The sequence below is a fragment of the Martes martes genome, assembly GCF_963455335.1.
Source record: "Martes martes genome assembly, chromosome: 13".
Lineage (NCBI taxonomy): Eukaryota > Metazoa > Chordata > Mammalia > Carnivora > Mustelidae > Martes > Martes martes.
Genome location: NC_137901.1, coordinates 44,835,623 through 44,854,816, shown reverse-complemented (window position 1 = coordinate 44,854,816; position 19,194 = coordinate 44,835,623). Strand labels below are relative to the sequence as shown.

The window sequence follows — 19,194 nt, the reverse complement described above, 5'->3', positions numbered from 1 at the left end:
ACCCATCCACTGGCACTCAGAAAGTATTGAATCTTAGACTAAAACCCAGGGTCTTTCCCATTAGGATATGGTACTAATGCAGGAACGTCTAGGTTTCTAGAGTGTCCTGAAACAGGAAAACTTTGGTAATAGTATTTTGACAGCATTTATATTTTGTATGTTTGACTTGTTATACATTAGAAACAATTTCACTCAAGAAAAAATATAACAGATTTTTCAGTGGGGGAACCTGGTTGGCTGATTCCAGGGAGGATGGGACTTTCGATCTCAGGATTGTGAGTTTGAGCCCCACGTTGGGTGTAGAGATTACTTAAAATTGAAAGAAAGAAAGAAGAAGAAAGGAAGGAAGGAAAAATGGACAGGAAAGAAAGGGAGGGAGGGACAGAAAGGAAGGAAGAAAATAAAGAAAATCTAATGGTGAATTTTAGGGATTTTTTTTAGTTCCTACTTTCATTCTTAAAAAAATGTGGAATAATTTAATTTTTCTGGTGAATTTCTGCTCTCCTGTTTGGCTTTTGTTTTAATTTTACTCAACAAATTTGATGTCAGTATTTGTACCTTCCTATTTAAAATGTAAAATACCAGAGCACCTAGATACTGAAGATTCATTGTAATCTCTTTTATAACACATTTTTACCTAGGGCACAAAACAAGCCATTCTGTGTGGTAATGCCACAGAAAGGATTGAATTAGAACATTCTTTCAAATCAGCTAATTTAGGAAATTAATATTACTAAAGTTTAGTATTACTCAAGTGATTTAAGAATATCATCTGTGAGCCCATCATAAGCCATAGTCCAATTTAATCCCAGATAAATGGGGAGGAAAATATTCAGGGTGCTAGAAAGCATTTAATGCACTTATAAGAGATGTGGCAAATAATAATTTAAAATACGAAAATTGCCATACTGGATCAAATCTGTGGTTTGTGCAACTCAGGATGTAGTCTCCAAAAATGAGCTGAAGAAAACAAGTGTGATTGTTCAATATTAAAGTAAAATTTGTTTATTTCTTGTGGCTCAGTTGGTTAAGCGACCTACTCTTGATTTCTGCTCGGGTCATGATCTCAGGGTCATGAGATTGAGGCCCCCCACTCCCACCCCTTGGGTCAGGCTCTGTGCTGGGTTTGGAGCCTACTTGAGGTTCTTTCTCTCTCTCTTCCTTTGCCCCTCCCCGGACCCTGCTTGCTCACACCTACACACTCTCTAAAAAAAATTTTTGTTTGTTTACTTCCTTTAGTGATTGCTCATGAGTTTTAAAACCTCTTCCAGGGGCGCTTGGGTGGCTCAGTTGGTTAAGCAACTGCCTTTGGTTCAGGTCATGATTCCAGAGTCCCAGGATCTAGTCCCACATTGGGATCCCTGCTTGGCAGGGGGTCTGCTTCTCCCTCTGAACTCTCCCCTCTCATGCTCTCTCCTCTCATTCTATCTGTCAAATAAATAAAATCTTAAAAAAAAAATCCTCTTCCTAATGTTTTATTTATTTCTAGCATGTACTAGTTTTTATGGATAATTGTTGAGGTTTCTTGCCTTCTAGATGTTTTAAATATCACACTTTCAGTTTATAAGGATCCTCTTAATCTCCCATTGCAGGGTTTAGATTTTATAGAATTAATATTTTATGAAATAATACATTTTTATTCCAGATTAAGAGGCACCACCTCATTTTTAAATTTAAATTTGTTACTATAATCTTTTTTACCTCATTGATTATTATATGTTATCCTCTGGGGATCTGCTAGAATTCTTATCAAATGACATAACTGGAATTGTTCACAGTTTCTTTAAATAAAAGTTTTTCATTTTGTCCCGGTAGTTTATTGCTTTGTATATTTTGGTTCTCAAATGCTTGCATTTTTGAAATATGGACCTAATCAGTAGTTCCTGTGATTTCATCTGACAATCTAGTTCTTGTAAATGGTTAATGTTGTTGGTTACCTATCAGTTCTGGTATGGTAGGTGTTATATGATGTTACACACTCCAACTAAATGTTAAGCTTAATGTTTTTACCTTTCTTTAAAAGTTAATGAAAGAAAGTAGATGAATTGTACTATAGTCTGCTGATGATGAGAAGATAGTAAGTAGAAGCTTTCTATTTTGATGCTTAAAAGTTTGTCTTAGGATATTTGTGAAAAAACTTTTATTCATAGTTGAGCAAAAGCTGAATTTAATTTAAACTGAATATTATAATTTAAATTAAATTTAAACTTAATTAGCAAAAGCTAATTTAATAGAGAAAAACTAAATTTTAATTTCAGTCTGATCATTTTTAGAATTAAATTTGATACATTTTAGTAACAAATTCTACCACATAAAAATTAAACAATAAGCCTCTCAAATCCACAATATGTATGAATAAAATTCATGAATGAGAAAGTTAATTCAAGATTCCTGGTCTGTATTTTTAGAAAAAGAAGATGAGAGGAAAAAAATTTAGAGAGTAAACTGAATGTTGTTACTCTTGCTAGTAATCTTGTATTTATATATCACTTGATTATCTTTTAAAATATTTTATACCTATTTATTTTTTTAAAGATTTTATGTATTTATCTGAGAGGGAGAGAGAGAGTGATCACAGTTGGCGAGGAGGGGTAGATGGAGAAGCAGTCTCCCCTCTGAGCAGGGAGCCTGACTTAGGGCTCAATCCCAGGACCCTGCGATCATGACCTGAGCCAAAGGCAGAGGCTTAACTGACTGAGCCACCCAGGTGCCCAGAAATACTTTATACTTAGAGATAGGGCAGAAAGTTTTTAGTATTATCATAGATATATTCCCTATTTCAGGTATATATTTCCCTGAGTGACTCTTTTACTTGCATTTCTTCCTTAACAGAATTGTTGACATTTGATAAATAAATGGTCAAGTATGTTCAACATTCTCCAAATATTACTCTTTTGTAGATATAAGACAAAAAAAATTAGTGTATTATTAAATGTGGTCATTTTCCATTTCATTATATTGAAGTAAAGGTGATCTCCTAAAACAAACTAATCCAGAATATTAGGGAAAAATGTGTTTTTGTGCATCAGATTTTCTTCTGCTACCTAATTATTTTAAAGTAAGGGAAAACATTAAAGAATTTTCAACAAATACATTTTTATATGAAATAGCCTATGAGACCTAATTCTGCTGACTGACTCTGACTTCAGTTTTCACTGGACAAGAAGTATTTTCAAGGTATAAATTTTAGTTTCTGAGTATGCTGGTGGCAAGTATTTTTATTAGAGAACTTGAAGTAAAAGTTGATCCTTGTTTTTTTTCTCCCTACTCATTAATTACTTCATTGGCTCAAGTAGTTCACTCTCAGTTTCATATTGAACTGACCTGAGGATCTAGATTTAAGCACTTTTTCTTTCTTTTCTTTTTGCATTCTGTTAAGAGTGAGAGGAAAGGTAGATAATTTTCTCCCACAGATTATTTTTGCTTGTTCTAGAATTTCATATAAATCAAATCACACAATAAGCACATTTAAATTTTTAATAGAAATTGATAGGTTCTCAATTTTAAGCAGCATTTATAGACTCCTGTAAAAGCTGGTAATATAATTAAGAATTCATTTGAGCACACTTTTAAGTGTTTAGAAGGCCCTTAAAATGAAAGAAATAGTGTATTCTGAAGTTTTATCAAGATTGAGTTTTAATATAGACTGTGTATGGCAAAGCAAGTTTTAACTTTTTTTCTTTTTTTTTAAAGATTTCATTTATTTACTTGAGAGAGAGAGAGAGCAAAAGGTCAGAGGGAGAAGCAGACTCCCCCTGGAGCTGGTAGCCCAATGCAAGACTCAATCCTGGGACTCTAGGATCATGACCTGAGCTGAAGGCAGTTGCCTAACCAACTGAGCCCACCCAGGCGCCCAAGTTTCAACTTTCTTTGTAGGGTTTTACTGGAGCTCTATGTTAAGATTCTGAGACTGGATAAGGTATATAGAAGTGATCATTTAGTGATGTATACCATTGTCCCAGAAGATAAGGAAATAGTGGTACAAGAACCACGTATTGGCTGTTCCTGAGAAATAGTTGGCAACTAACATGTATTTTCTGACTATAAAGCTGCAGCTTTTGTATAGTTAGGGTCCTCTGTTTTCTAGAACTCAGCCTACCAAGTGCATGCCAGTAATCACATATTGAATATTATGTAGAAATTAGAGGAGATAATACCTTGATTCCAGTCACTGTGTATGTATGTACTACTTGATTAGAGGTAATAAAAACTTGATTGTTGTGTATTTATGAACAGGGGAGTAGGTGAAGGTTGAAATACAGGGAAAGGAAATATAGGGAAAGGAAAGTGTAAGGGATGGGATCACCTGGGTGGCTCAGTTGGTTAAGTGCTGGACTCTTAATTTTGGCTCAGGTCATAATCTCAGGGTTGTGAGATCAATCTCCATCAGGCTCCTCGTTTAGTGAGGAGTCTGCTTGAGATTCTTTCCCTCTCCCTCTCCCCCTCCCCTTGCTCGTATGTGCTCTCTCTCTCTCTCAAATAAAATCTTAAAAAAAAAAAAATGTAAGGCATCCTTATCTATTTGTATTTCTTGCAATTCTTATCTACTTGTGTTTCTTTGCAACCTTTCCCTATGAAATTTATGAATAGTTCCTTGTCTGATGTCCCGGAGCATAATGTAAAAATCATAATTAATGTAAAAAAAATCCTTAAGTAATGGGCACCTGGGTGGGTCAGTTGGTTGAGCAACTGCCCTTGGCTCAGGTGGTGATCGTGGAGTCCCAAGATCAAGTCCTGCGTCAGGCTCCCTGCTGAGTGGGGAGTCTGCTTCTCCCTCTGACCCTTTTCCCTCTGTCATTCTCTCTCTCTCTCTCCTTCTCTCACTCTCTCAATCTCTCTCTCTCAAATAAATAAGTAAATAAATAAAATCTTAAAACAAAAACCCAAGTAATATTGTGAAGCACTAGACCTGTATTTCTGTAAATTACTAGAACATTATTTTATGTTAACATCCAAATAAAACATCAGAATTTGACATGTCAAAAGAAAAGGCTAAGGTATGTATTATTTATTGATTTTCCTGTCTAGTGGCCTTTTGGGGGGGAAATTAAGTAAAGGACTTAAGTTTTTAAAAATATAATAGCTCTTTCTTTTGCTTGCCAAGTAGGAGTAAATACCTCCTTGGGTGAATTTCAATCTATGATAATTTCAGTCTCCATAAATGCTATTCTGACACTCTTGTTTTAAATGGTACTTCTTTGAAAGAATAATAATGAATTCACTTATACTTTTTCATTCATTGTATTTTATTTTGTTCAGCAAGTGTGCAGGAGTATTCTACATATATGCTGCTCCAAGTGTTATAGTCATTAAGATATGGAATGAGAGGGATCCAGGATTGTTAAATCCCAGCTCATCGCTTCTTGGCCTTTTGGCTAAGATCAAGTGTTAAATCCCAGCTCAGAACTTCATGATATATATAAATATCACATATAATATATATTTCTATATTTAATATATGTATGTAATATATAAATATAATTTGTAAATTGGGGTTATATATATATGTGCACTTTTTTGAGGTTTTATTTAATCACTACACCAAGGTGGGGCTTGAGCTCACAACCCGAAGATCAAGAGTCACTTGCTGCACCACTTAGCCATCCATGTGCCTGTATATATTTTTGACTAGCATATTTGTCTTCCTCTGCATGTATGATCTTGACCCCAGTTGGGCTGTAGGCAGAGTGAGGCACACCCGGGATCCTACAGTGGGCACTGAGGCACTGAGGCTTGCTTTGCCCAGCTTGTTCTTGCCAGGGCTGCACACTGGTGCTGAGGTCTCATGGGGCCCACCCCTTTTCACCCCATCCCCCACTCTTTATAGCTGAGGTTGCACACAGCCAGGCTGTGTCCACCTCCGGGGCAGGCCTTTGGGCTATTATTTGAGTACCTATCAAAATGGTATGAAGATTAACTTATAAACACTTCACTAATATTTTATTACTGTTTTTCACAATTAAAATACTGGAAAAGAATACTTAATAAAGGATATTAAGGAAGAAAATGTGAATAGGAAGATAAGCCAGAATTGTTAGAGTGTTTCTGTTGAATTTCAGTCTGAATGCATAAATGTGACTCTGAATGTATATTATTTTATAGAATTTATTTTTTTCTAATAATATTCTCATCTTTAGTTATTTGAAAATTCAACTTTATTATTTTCCTAATTATAAATGTAGCTTATGCTAATCATAAAGAAGCAAGTAATGTAGATACCTATAAATTATATAATAAATACACAAAGTAGAAAGCAAAATTACCCTGCAGTAGAATCCTAGGAAATAATCAGTTTGTTTTTTAACTTACAGACCTTTCTCTATGCTTACACATATAAAAAATTTTTTTTGAAGTCCAGTTGATACACCGTATTAGCTTCTTTCTTTTTTTTTTTTTTAAAGATTTTATTTATTTATTTGACAGACGGAGATCACAAGTAGGCAGAGTGGCAGGCAGACAGAGAGGAGGAAGCAGGCTTCTGCCGAGCAGAGAGCCCAGTGTGGGGCTTGAACCCAGGACCCTGGGATCATGACCTGAGCCTAAGGCAGAGGCTTTAACCCACTGAGCCACCCAGGCGCCCCCACAGTATTAGTTTCAACATACAACATAGTAATGTTCAACATTTAAATACATTAGGAAGTGATTACTACACTAAACATAGGTATCATCTGTCATCATACAAAGTTATTAAAATATTATTAACTGTGTTCTATATACCATATATTGTATTCACGTGTCTTATTTTATAACTGGAAGTTTGTGACTTTTTTCGCATAGTGTATAATACTGTCTTATGTCCATCCATGTTGTTGCAAATGGCAAGATTTTATTCTTTTTGTAGCTGAGTACTATTCCGTTGTATGTATACCATATCTTCTCTTACGTGTTCATCTATCAAAATGTTACTTATAATAAATCTGACCCCTAATACTTTACAATGCAACTCAATTTATAATCTCAATTACCTGAAATACATCATTGTTTTCAAGAGTTCATTCTGTCCTTCAAGAGTTTCTTTTTATAGAATGCTGGCAGTTAAATTATTCCAACTTGTATTTCTTCTATATGGGCTTTAGTTCCCATGGGATTCTTTACTGGGGCATTTTGAGTTTCTTGTGAGTTAGTTTTGTTTACTAATACACATTAAATTTTGTATTTTATTTACAAAAAATTAGAGAACAGAATAAATCCTGTCCCCAAAATCCTGTTCAGAAATCTTTCTCCTGAATTACTTATATTAGCCATATCTGAGTTTAAGGACTTTTAAGTAGTTCACTCTCAATAGTGGACTTTTTCTTTTTTGAAGTGAAAAAATGAAGCTCTGCTATTTTGACTTTCCTTCTTTGTAGCTAAAAATAAGGCCCTACTATTATTTTAATTTCTCTTATTTTATCCCCATCCCTTGCCCTCTGGATTTCTTGAACTGTTCTCTTGGAGACTACCCTAGAATTGTTTTTTTCCAGACACTTGTAAGAAGCAGCTCATTAAAAGTTCTTATATTTTAGAACTATATTTTGAAATATTTAGGGATAAAAAGATATACCGAGGATTTTTTAAAAAATAATTGAGGGTGGTGAGAAAATGAGTGGGAATGGATAAAACAGGATTGGTAAAGAATTAATCAGTGTTGAAGCTGGGTAATAATGGAATACGTGGTTTCATTTTATTTTCCTCTCTACTTTTGTATATATTTGAAAATTTCCAGAAGTTAAAAAATGAAAATAGGACCCAAATGGAGGTTTAAGTTGGGCAGTATATAATGCAAATTTGAATTCCGCTCTAAAAATAAAATATATTGTGTGATATTGAACAAGATAATTTTGTGATGCACAAATATAAATTTTAAGTAGACTTTCATTATGCTGATGTAAAGGTATATTTACAGTTAAGTGAGCACAGTCACTTCTACTGTTACAGCTGAAAGCTTATTCTTTTCTAAGGCAGGTTTAGTTGAATGACTGTATTAATAGTTCTCATTGTTTCAGGTAGTCCAACAGCCTTCAGGAGGTGTTGCAAAACAAGTGACCACACTTTCCCATTCCTCAGCATTGACGATTCAGAAATCTGGACCAAAGAAGATGCCAGTGAGCACTGCAATACCTACCAGCCAGTTTCCTCCAGGTAGACCCCAGTCCATCCCTGCCTCATCACACTGGGTTTGGAGTATGATGGGATTTTGTATTCTCCTTTTTTATTGTTATATTAAGAGAAGATCGTCTTTTAAATAAGACCTAGGAGGGAGGGCTGAAAAATAAACATTTAGTACATTCTTTGTACATACATAGCTTGCTTTTTAGGGATATGTGTTGCTTTAGAATAAAAGAAGCAGCTGCTCATGGTATTTTGGAATTAGAATAACTTGTTTGTAAGTAAAGCACTTTTTAACATAAAAATTGCTATAACTTTATTTCTTTTTATAATTTTTTTTTAAGATTTTATTTATTTAAGTGACAGACAAGAGATCACATAGTAGGCAGAGAGATAGGCAGAGAGAGGGGGTGGGGAGCAGGCTCCCTGCTGAGCAGAGAGCCTGATGTGGGGCTCGATCCTAGGACCCTGGGATCATAACCCGAGCCGAAGGCAGCGGCTTAACCCACTGAGCCACCCAGGTGCCCCAACTTTATTTCTTTTTAGACTGCACTTTTTCTAAGTTTGAAATCATTCTTACACGTAAAAGTTAGAGATTTAATGTATTTTTTAAATCTACAAATATAAATGATACATTATTAACATTTATCACCTGTCACTTTTTCTGCATGTTTTTATAATGCTGGTAATTCTGTAGACTGTTTGAAGACTATATAAAAAGAAATGGAGAGGTCTTGATTTTATAAGATGATTGCTTGTTCAGGGAATACATTGTCATTTTTGAATTTAAACATAGTTCTAGGACAGCTTGAAATTTTCTTTGATTATTTTGTGTATACTAAAAGCTGTTATTCTGCATTTTTCCTAATATGGCATGATTTTTTTTTTAATTCATTTTTCTTTCTTCCTTTGTTTGTATAGCTTCCATTCTAAAGCAGATTACCCTGCCAGGAAATAAGATTCTGTCACTCCAGGCATCTCCTGTTCAGAACAATAAAGTAAAAGAAAATGGAACAACATCCTTCAGGTAAAGAAAATAAATAGTTAAAATTTGGTCTGGTTAAAGGAAATAGTTAAAATTTAATCTGGTTAAAAAAAGATGAAAGAATAATACTTATGAAGTAAATATATTGATGCCTTAAAAAGCTGACAATACTTTATTGAGTATAATTTATAAACAAGTGCACAAATCTTAAGTATATATTTCAGTGAATTTTGATAAGCATATATCCCTGTATAATCAAGATACTGAATATATCCTTCACCTTCATGCTCCTTTCAAATCAATTAACTCTGACCCCTCCCTCCAGCAGCTGCTATTCTTACATCCGTCACTATAGATCAATTTTGTCTATTCTTAAACTTCACATAAATGAAAAAGTACATTAACCTTTTTGCATCTTTTTTCACTCTGCATGTTTTAGAGATTCATTCATATCATTTTGAATATTAGAAGAGTGTTCTTTTATATTGGTGAGAAGTAATCTTTGTATAAATGTAAATCTCTTTATCCTTTTTCCTGTTGATTGACATTGGGTCGTTTCTGCTTTTTGACGATAATATGTAAAGCTGCTATAAACATTTATATACAGATTTTTATGTGAACATAGTTTTTCATTTCTCTGTAGTAAATATCTAGGAATATGACTGTTGGATCACTAGGAATGTGTTTAACTAAGAAACTACCAAACTGTTTACCAAAGGAACTACAATTTTGCATTTCTACCAGCGATGATAAGAGTTCATTTGCTCTTCAACTTTGTCAGCTCTTGGTATTGTCAGTTCTTTTGATTTTTACCATTCTAATAAGTATATTGTTGTTATTTTTGTGATTTTAATTTGCATTTTCCTAATGATTAAAGACGTTGAGCATCTGTTCTTGTATTTATTTGCTATCCATATACCTTCTTCGATGAAGTGTGTGTTCAAATTTTTTGCCCAGTTTTTCTTACTGAGTTATTTGTTTTCATATGGTTGAGTTTTTAGCATTTTTATGTATCCAAGATCCATGTCTTTTGCCATGGAGTGATTTGGGAAAAATTTCTTTGTAGTGTGTTATATCATTGTCTCACCAGTGTCTTTCACAGAGCAAACATTTAATTTTGCTAAAGTTCAGTTCATTGTCTTTCTTTGTAAATCATGCTTTTCATGTTTTATCTAAGAAATGTTTGTGCAACTCTAGCTTACAAAGATTATCTCCTATGCTTTATCCTAGAAGTGTTGCAGTTTTAAGTTTGTCCTTCTTGTATTGATATTCTTTAATTTCTGCCTATTACCTATACAAAAATCCACTTTCTTCTTCCTCAACCTTTTCCCAGTTTTACTTGTGTCATTTCTTTGTCACAATATAAAAATATTTGTACTTTAGTCTTTATTCCTCATCTCCACCGGTTTTTAGTTGTTGGTCTACTTTTTATTTTTTTTTAAAGATTTTATTTATTTATTTGACACAGAGAGAGATCATGAGTAGGCAGAGAGGCAGGCAGAGAGAGAGAGGGAGAGGGAGAAGCAGGCTCCCTGCTGAGCAGAGAGCCAGATGCGGGGCTGGACCCTAGGACCCTGAGATCTTGACCTGAGCTGAAGGCAGAGGCTTTAACTGACTGAGCCACCCAGGCGCCCCTGTAGGTCTACTTTTATATTAAAATTATCATCTTCAGTCCTTTCTCTGAATTTTTCTTAGTTATCTCTTGGTTGGATGAAGTTCATCTACTCAAGAAAGGCTCTTTTGGTATAGAATATTCTAAATTCTTGTATGTTAAAAACTGTTTCAGTGTCCTCCATACTTGAAGGACAGCTGGTTGGATTTGAAATTAACATTTTGTATTGCATTTTTAAAAATGCTTCTCTACTATTGTCTTGATATTTATGTTTTATTTATTTATTTAGGCCTTGAGAATTTATTTCTTTATCTTTGAAATCTAATATTTTTATATTAGGATGTACAGTGAGACATTGACCATTCTGACTTCACTTTCCCAGGTTACCAGTTGGCCCTTTTAATATGTGGATTCTGGTCTCTTAAAATGTCTGTGAAGTTTTCTTGGATTATGGTTTGAAATATTAGTTCTAGTCCATTGTTTTATGTTTTACTCTCCATGGAATGCAGTAGTATGGATTTTATTCTTTTTACCTTCCTTCCCTTTATTTTGCTTCTGATCTTGTTTTATTTCTTTTATCTCCTTTTCATTTTCTTCATTGTTTTTACACCTTTCTTCAATGTGTCATAATAGGGTTTTGGTTGCATCTATTGGCCTATGAAAAACCTCTTTGATTCTCTTGTCTGCAGCACTATATCAGTTTTTCCTTGCCCCATTTTCGTTTCCCACCCCTAAGCTTACACATGTAAGTCTGTGAGGTTTAATTAAATGTAGCTCATACTATGATCTACTAGGATATCTTTTTATTATTTTCTGATTTGGGATGTACTTAGTCTATCTTCCGATAGAATATTTCATCCTTATGCCTGCTACTGCCACCAATTCTCTGGCCTCTTTACAGCAGTTTTTCTTAGTCTGATTTTTCCACAGGCCTTAAGTCAGATGATGATGGAGCACATAGATGGGTCATGGAGTGAGTGGGTGGGGAACTGATTGCCAGAGGACAAGAGAGCCTTCAGTGGGATTTGTTTTCCTTTTTTTTGTTTTTTTTCCATTTATACTTATTTTGAAGTTTGGATATTCTTTGAGTTATGCTGACGTTTTGGTTTTCCTTATCCTGTGTTGTTTTAGGAGGAAATGTTAGAAGATGGACATCTAGGCAGACATCATTGTTTTCTAATGCAGTGTGTTTAGTCTTGTCAGTCAAGATACATAGACTATTTTCAACACCCCAAAAGCTTCCTGGTGCTCTTTCCTAGCCAGTCCTCTTGTTACACTCCAGCCAGCCACTGACTAGTTTCCTGTCATTGTAGTTTAGATTTGTATTTTTTAAAGACATTTATTTTAAAGAGAGGGAGGGAGAGTGAGCTTGAGGGTAGTGGCAGAGGGAAAGAATCTCAAGCAGGCTCCCTGCTGAGTGGGGAGCCCAACCTGGGGTTCAGTCCCTGGACCCCAAGATCATGATCTGAGCCAAAACCAAGAGATGGATGCTTAACTGACTGAGTCATCCAGGGGCTCATAGATTTATCTTTTTTATTTTTATTATTTTTTAAAAAATATTGTTATTTTAGAGAAGGAGAGTATACACACAAGCAGGGAGAGGGGCAGAGAGAGGGGGAGAAGCAGACCCCCTGCTGAGCAAGGAGCCCGATGCAGCCTTGATCCCAGGACACTGGGATCATGACCTGAGCAGAAAGCAGAAGGTTAATTGACTCAGCCACCTAGGCGCCCCAGATTTGTCTTTTTTAAATGGTTGCCTTTTTAAAAGTTGTATGTTGATTTTGTAATTATTAATCAAGTTAACTCTGCCATTACCAGAAATCATAAGTTCCATTTCTTTTTTAAAATATTATTGTTATCTGATGGAAGTATCTTTTTTTCTGGGCGGGGAGTGGGGTAGCAGCAGCGGGGAGAGAGAGAAAATCTTTAGCAATCTCCACACCCAGCACAGAGCCAAGGCAAGGGAGGGCTTGATCTCACAACCTTGAGATCATGACATGAGCCAAAATCCAGAGTCTCAGGAGTGGATGCCTAACCAACTGAGCTGGTAGAAGTATTTTATCTTCTGTGTTCTTAAAATTAATCATACTTATTTTAAAGTCCATGCCTAATATTGCTAATATCCATGTTAATTGTAAGTCTCTCTTTTACCTGGCTTTTTTGTCCTGTTTCTTGGTCTCCACCTAGTAATTTTTTTTGAGTCAGTGTCACATATCTTTAAAAAATAATTATAGGAGTTTTGGATTAGTTACCTCCAGAAAGAGAATTTACCCAGTTTTCTGTTTGGCAGTAGAGGAGCAGATTGCCTCAATATAGTCAGTAATTGAGCTGGTTCAAAGCTAGGTTGTAATCTTTCCAAGATTCTGTGTCCCTTTGGTTCTCCTAGCTCCAGGATGTAGTCCCTTAGGAGTTTCAACTAAGAGTTAGGGTGCTTTTCTCTTTGTTGGACTCTGAACCCCAATATTTCCTCCGTACTTCAAGAGCGCTTAAAATTCACCATGCTTTTGTTGTTGTTGTTGTAAACTGTCTTAATTCTTAATTTTTCCATTTTTAAAAAGATTTTGGAAAATATACATAACAGAAAATTTACCATCTTAACCATTTTTAAGTGGCAGTTATACAACCATCATCACTGTCTACCTCCAGAACTCTTTTCATCTTATAAAATGAAACCACCTTTAAACAATTAGTCCTCGTTCTTCCCTTCCCCCCACCAGCCCCTGGCAAACAACATTCTCCTTTTCTGTCTTTGTGATTTTGAGTACAACAGTCTCATGTAAATGGAATTACACAGTATTTGTCTTTTTGTGACTGGCTTATTCCACTTAGAATAATGTCCTCAAGGATTCATCCACGTTGTAGCATAAGTCAGAATTTCCTTTGAATTACATTCTGTTGTTTATCCACTCATCTGTCAGTGGACAGTTGAGTGTCTTTCACATTTTAACTATTGTGAATGATGCTACTGTGAACACGGACATACAAATATCTTGAAGTCTGTTTTCAGTTCTTTTGGTTATAAATCCAGAAATGGAGTTACGGGATCATATGGTATTTATTTTTAATTTTTTGAGGATATCTTATACTGTTTTTCACAGCAGTTGTACCATTTTACATTCCCATCAACAGTGCACAGGAGTTCAGATTTCTCCACATTTTTGCCAACACTTGTTATTTTCTGGTTTTGTTTTCTTTGGTAATAGTCTTCATAATAGATGTAAGGTGGTATTTCTTTGTGGTTTTGATCTGCATTTCCCTAATGATTAGTGATGTTGAGTATCTTTTCTTGTGCTTTTTGGCCATTTGTATATCTTCTTTGGATAACTTTCTAGTACTTTGCCCATTTCATAATCAGATTTTTTTGTTATTGAGTTTTATATTCTGTATATTTCTCCCTTATTGGATGTATGATTTGCAAATATTTTCCTCTATGGATTGCCTTTTTACTCTAAAGTTAATGTCTTTTGAAGCACAAAATTTGTGAAATCCAGTTTGTTTAATATTCTTTTGTTGCTTGTGCCTTTGGTGTTATATCCAAGAAATTATTGCCAAATCCGATGTCGTAAAGCTTTTGTCCTGTTTTCTTCTAAGAGTTTTATAGTTTTAAGTCCTATATTTTTTTATCCTTTCTGGTTATTGATCCTTTTTCAGTTAATTTTTGTATATGGAATTAGGTAAAGGTCCAGCATCACCCCTTTTAATGTAGATATCCAGTTTCTTCATCTCTATAGTATTGCTAAAAATAGTATCCTTACCCACTGAAAAGTCTTGGCACCCTTGTCAAAAATCATTTGACCATATATGTAAGGGTTTATTTATGTATTCTCTGTTCCATTTCATTTGGTTATTTGTCAGTCTTTATGTTAGTACCACACTATCTTGATTTCTATAGCATAGTAGTAAATTTTGATATCAGGAAGTGGGTCTTCCATCTTTGTTCCTTTTCAAGATTGTTTGTCTATTCAGGGTCCGTTGAGTTCCATATGAATTCTAAGTTGGGTTTTTCTATTTCTGCAAAAAAGGTCACTGGGATTTGATAGAGAATTGCATTACATCTGTAGATTGTTCTGGGTAACATGACATCTTAGTAATATTAAGCCTTCAGTCCATGAATATGGGGCATTTCTATTCATTTATGTCTTTAATTTCTTTCAACGTTTTATAGTTTTCATTGTGTAAGTCTTTTGGCTTCTTGGTTAAATTTATTACTATTTATTTTTGTTGATGCTATTGTAAATGTAATTTCTTATTTCCTTCACAAATTGTCCATTGTTAATATACAGAAATGTAACTGATTTAAAAAAAAATTTTTTTTAAAGATTTTATTTATTGACAGAGACACAGCAAGAGAGGCAACACAAGCAAGGGGAGTTGGCAGGCAGAGGGAGAGGGAGAAGAGGCTTCCTGGTTGAGCAGGGAGCCTGATGTGGGGCTTGATCCCATAACCCTGGAATCATGACCTGAACCGAAGGAAGATGCTTAATGACTGAGCCACCCAAGTGCTCCATGTAACTGATTTTTTAGTGTCTTGACTTTGTATCCTGCTACTTTGTTCAATGCATTTATTAATTCTAACTTTTTGTGGAATCTTTAGGGTTTTCTAACACATGGGATCATGTTGTCTGTGGGAATGGAGATAATTTTACTTCTTCCTTTCCAATTTGGATTCTCTTACTTCTTTTCTTGTGTAATTGCTCTGACTAGATCTTCCACTACCAGGTTGAAGAAGAGGCAAAGTTAACATCTTTATCTTGTTCTTGATCTTAGAGGAAAAGTTTTCAGTTTTTCATCATTGAATATGGTTTTCACTGTGTGTTTTTCATACATTTTTAAAAAAAGAATTTATGTATTTATTTGACAGAGATCATAGGTAAGCAGAGAGGCAGGCAGAGAGAGAGCGAGGGAAGCAGTCTCTCTGCTAAGCAGAGAGCCTGATGCGGGGCTCCATTTCAGGATCCTGAGACCATGACTTGAGCCGAAGGCAGAGGCCCAACCCACTAAGCCACCCAGGTGCCCCAGTTTTTCATATATTGTTTTATTATGTTGAGATACTTTGCTTCCATTCCTGGTTTTTTTAATGTTTTTATCATGAAAAGGTATTGAATTTTGTAAAACTATTTCTCAACATCACTTGAGATGATCAGTGGCTTTTCCCCCTCCTTTTTGTTAATATGTATTAAATTGATCAGATTTGTATATTGAACCGTCTTTGTACTCCAGGAATAAATCCCACTTAGTCTTGGTGTATGATCCTTTAATATGCTGTCAAATTCAGTTTGTTAGTACTTTGTTGAGGAATTTTGCATCATTGTTCCTAAGGGATATTGGTCAATAGTTTTCTTTTAAATGTTTTTAATTTTTTTTTTAAAGATTTTATTTATTTACTTGACAGACAGAGATCACAAGTAGTCAGAGAGGCAGGCAGAGAGAGAGAAAGGGAAGCAGGCTCCCTGCTGAGCAGAGAGCCTGATGCGGGGCTCGATCCCAGGACCCTGGGATCGATCCCAGGACCCTGGGATCATGACCTGAGCCGAAAGTAGAGGCTTTAACCCACTGAGCCACTCAGGCGCCCCTGTTTTTAATTTTTTAAAAAATATTCATTTGAGAGACACAGAGAGAGTGTGGTCAGGTGAGGGGCAGAGGGAGAAGAGACAGTTTTAAGCAGAGTCTGTGCTGAGCACAGAGCCCAAGGCAGGGCTTGATCTCACTATGAGATCATGACTCGAGCTGAAACCAAGAGTTGGACACTTAATTGTGTCACCCAGGTGCCCCCCCCTTTTTTCTTTTTTTAAACTAAGTCCCACGCCTAATGTGGAGCTTGAACTCACAACTCTGAGGTCAAGAGTCACATGCTGTACCAACAGAATCAGACAGGCACACCAATTTGTAGTTACCTTACAGTATTTTTGTCTGGCTTTGGTATCATGGTAATACTGGCCTCATAGAATGGGTTAGGAAGTGTCTTCTCCTCTTTAGTTTTTTGGAGAAGTTTTAGAGGATTTGATATTAGTTCTCCTTTAAATGTTTGGTATAATTCACAGTGGAGCCAGAGCTTTTATTTGTTGGGAGATTTTTTGATTACTAATTCAGTCTCCTTAGTAGTTATTGATCTATTTAGATTTTCTTTGTGATTAAGTTTTGGTAGGTTTTGTGTTTCTAGGAATTTGTCCATTTGATCTAGTTTATTTTTTTTGCATATAGTTTTCTTAGTATTCTCTAATTATTTTTATTTCTTCAGAATCAGTAGTGATGTCTCTACTTTCATTTCAGTTTTTAGTTAATTCGAGTCTTCTCTTTTTATTTATTAGTCTAGCTAAAGTTTTGTTCATTTTTCTATCTTTTCAAATACCAACTTTGGGGTTAATTTTCCTTATTGTTTTTCTATTCTCTTTTGTTTATTTCTGTTCTAATTTTTATTTTTCCTTCCTTATGCTACTTTGGGTTTAGATTGTCCTTTAGTTTTCTAGTTCCTGAAATTGTAAAATTATTTTGTTGATATGAGATCATTCTTGTGTTTTTTTGTTTGTTTGTTTTAATTTGAAAGAGAGAGAGAGAGAAAGCACAGGCCAGGGGGTGAGGGGCAGAGGGAGAGGGAGAAGCAGACTCCCAGCTGAGCATGGAGCCCAACGCATGGTTCCACCCCAGGACCCTGAGAGCTTGACCTGAGCCAATGTCAGTGCTTAACAGTCTGAGCCATCCAGGTGCCCCTTAGGTTTTCTCTTTATTGTTACTTCCATTTTTTTCATACATAATTTTCTTGACTCTCCTCATATCTTCCATTTATTTTTTAAACATCTTTATATTTTTTTAAGATTTTATTTATTTATTTGACAGATAGATCACAAGTAGGCAGGCAGAGAGAGAGGGGGATGCAGGCTCCCTGCTAAGCTGGGAGCCTGATTCGGGGCTTGATCCCAGGTCCCTGAGATCATGACCTGAGCTGAAGGCAGAGGCTTAACCCACTGAACCACCCAGGTTCCCCTGTTTTTTGAGCATCTTTAAAACAGTTATTTTGAAGTCTTTGTCTAGTAGCTCCATCTTGGGGTCTTTTTCAGGGATAGTTTCTATGGATTATTTTTTCCTTTTAATTGGTCATACTTTGCTATTTCTTTGTATGTCTCACGATTTTCTGTTGAAATTGGACATTTGAATCTAATAATGTAGTGTCCCTGGAAATTACCTTCTTCCCATTCCTTAGGGCTTGTTGCCTTTTGTCTTTTGTGTGTGTGTGTGTGTGTGTGTGCGCGCGTGCACGCTTTGTTTTTTGTTGTAGGATCAACTTGAGGTATAAACTTTACATTTTAGGTTGTTTTAGCTTTTGACTTTTCCCTGGGCATGTCTGGTGACTTTCTCATTTCCCCTATGTATGCAGTTGCCTTTGAATGTCCTAATCTTTCATATCTGGCTTTCAAAAGAAGAAAATGAGGGTATGGGGGAAAATGGGACTGGCCCTTTAAATGCCTTAGAAGTCACTTTGGCTAGAGGATGAGGGCTTTGCAAACAGAGGGAGGAGTAGCAGCAACAATGGCCACCCACCTCACAGTCTGCACCTCGGAGATCAGAAGAAACAATCTGTGATCTGAGCACATATTCCTGATACTTGGAGGACAGTTTCTCCTCCCCGCCCCCGCCTTACCTTAGTTGCCACAAGCTGTGTGCAGACTGCTGTAATACATGTGCATTGCTGTTTGCACCAGGGCTGGAGCCTGGGGGATGGGTAGCCCTTGCCAAGTAACAGCTGAAATTGACCAAAACCCCAATTTCTTACAAACCTTCCCCTGGAAGTTGGAAGCCTTCAAAAGATTCAAAAGTTCCAAAGTAGTTATACCAGACAGATTCCTGATACTCTTCTGCCATCTCCCAGAATCCTTCTCAGAGTACTCTTCATAAGCTTTTTGCAGAGCCTCAGTGTTCAGTGCTTTGAATGAAAAATCATCACACAATGTCAAGTCTGCTTCTTTGTGCCTCAGTTCTTTTATAGGATCATGGCCTTCACCCTGAATATTGGCAGCCTCAGAAACCTTGAACTCGAACTTTCTGTCTCTCCATCATCATGATATTGCCTAATGGTCTTTTGGCTTTTCTACTTCTTAGTGGCTACCCTCTCAATGGCTTTTTTCCCCCTTTTTTTGTTTTTTAAGATTTTATTTACTTATTTATTTTCCAGAGAGAGAGAGAGCACGAGAATGCACACAAGCAGGGGGAGCAGCAGGCAGAGGGAGATGCAAGTTCCCTGCTGAGCAAGGAGCCCAGTGTGGGACTTGATCCCAGGATTCTGGGATCATGACTTGAGCCAAAGGCAGACCCTTAATCAACTGAGCCACCCAGGTGTCCCTTCTTCATGGCTTCTTAGTGTCTTCTTCCGCAGGAATTTGCACATGCCCAAAAGAAAAACAACATAGAGAAAATTGGGTTTCTATTGGTGAGTTTCTCTTATCTTGGGACTGTGGCTCCTCAAGACCTGGTTTCCTTGGCATGTCTCTGCCTTCAAACAGACTTTAAAAAAAAA

The 19,194-nt window shown here is 35.9% G+C and overlaps 1 protein-coding gene across 2 annotated transcripts in view; it reads left to right on the top strand.

The window, feature by feature from the left end:
• Nucleotides 1-19,194, top strand: part of TAF4B (TATA-box binding protein associated factor 4b) — a gene marked incomplete at its 5' end in the record, with an annotated part of 125,643 nt that overhangs the window by 31,099 nt on the left and 75,350 nt on the right. The window contains 2 exons of one of the 2 annotated variants that reach the window (XM_080821580.1): nt 7,986-8,121; nt 9,010-9,115. In XM_080821580.1, the coding sequence (XP_080677706.1) occupies nt 7,986-8,121; nt 9,010-9,115 (242 nt within the window). Of the gene's footprint in view, nt 1-7,970; nt 8,122-9,009; nt 9,116-19,194 lie in introns of both variants that reach the window. The other variant, XM_080821579.1, reaches the window with a different exon arrangement.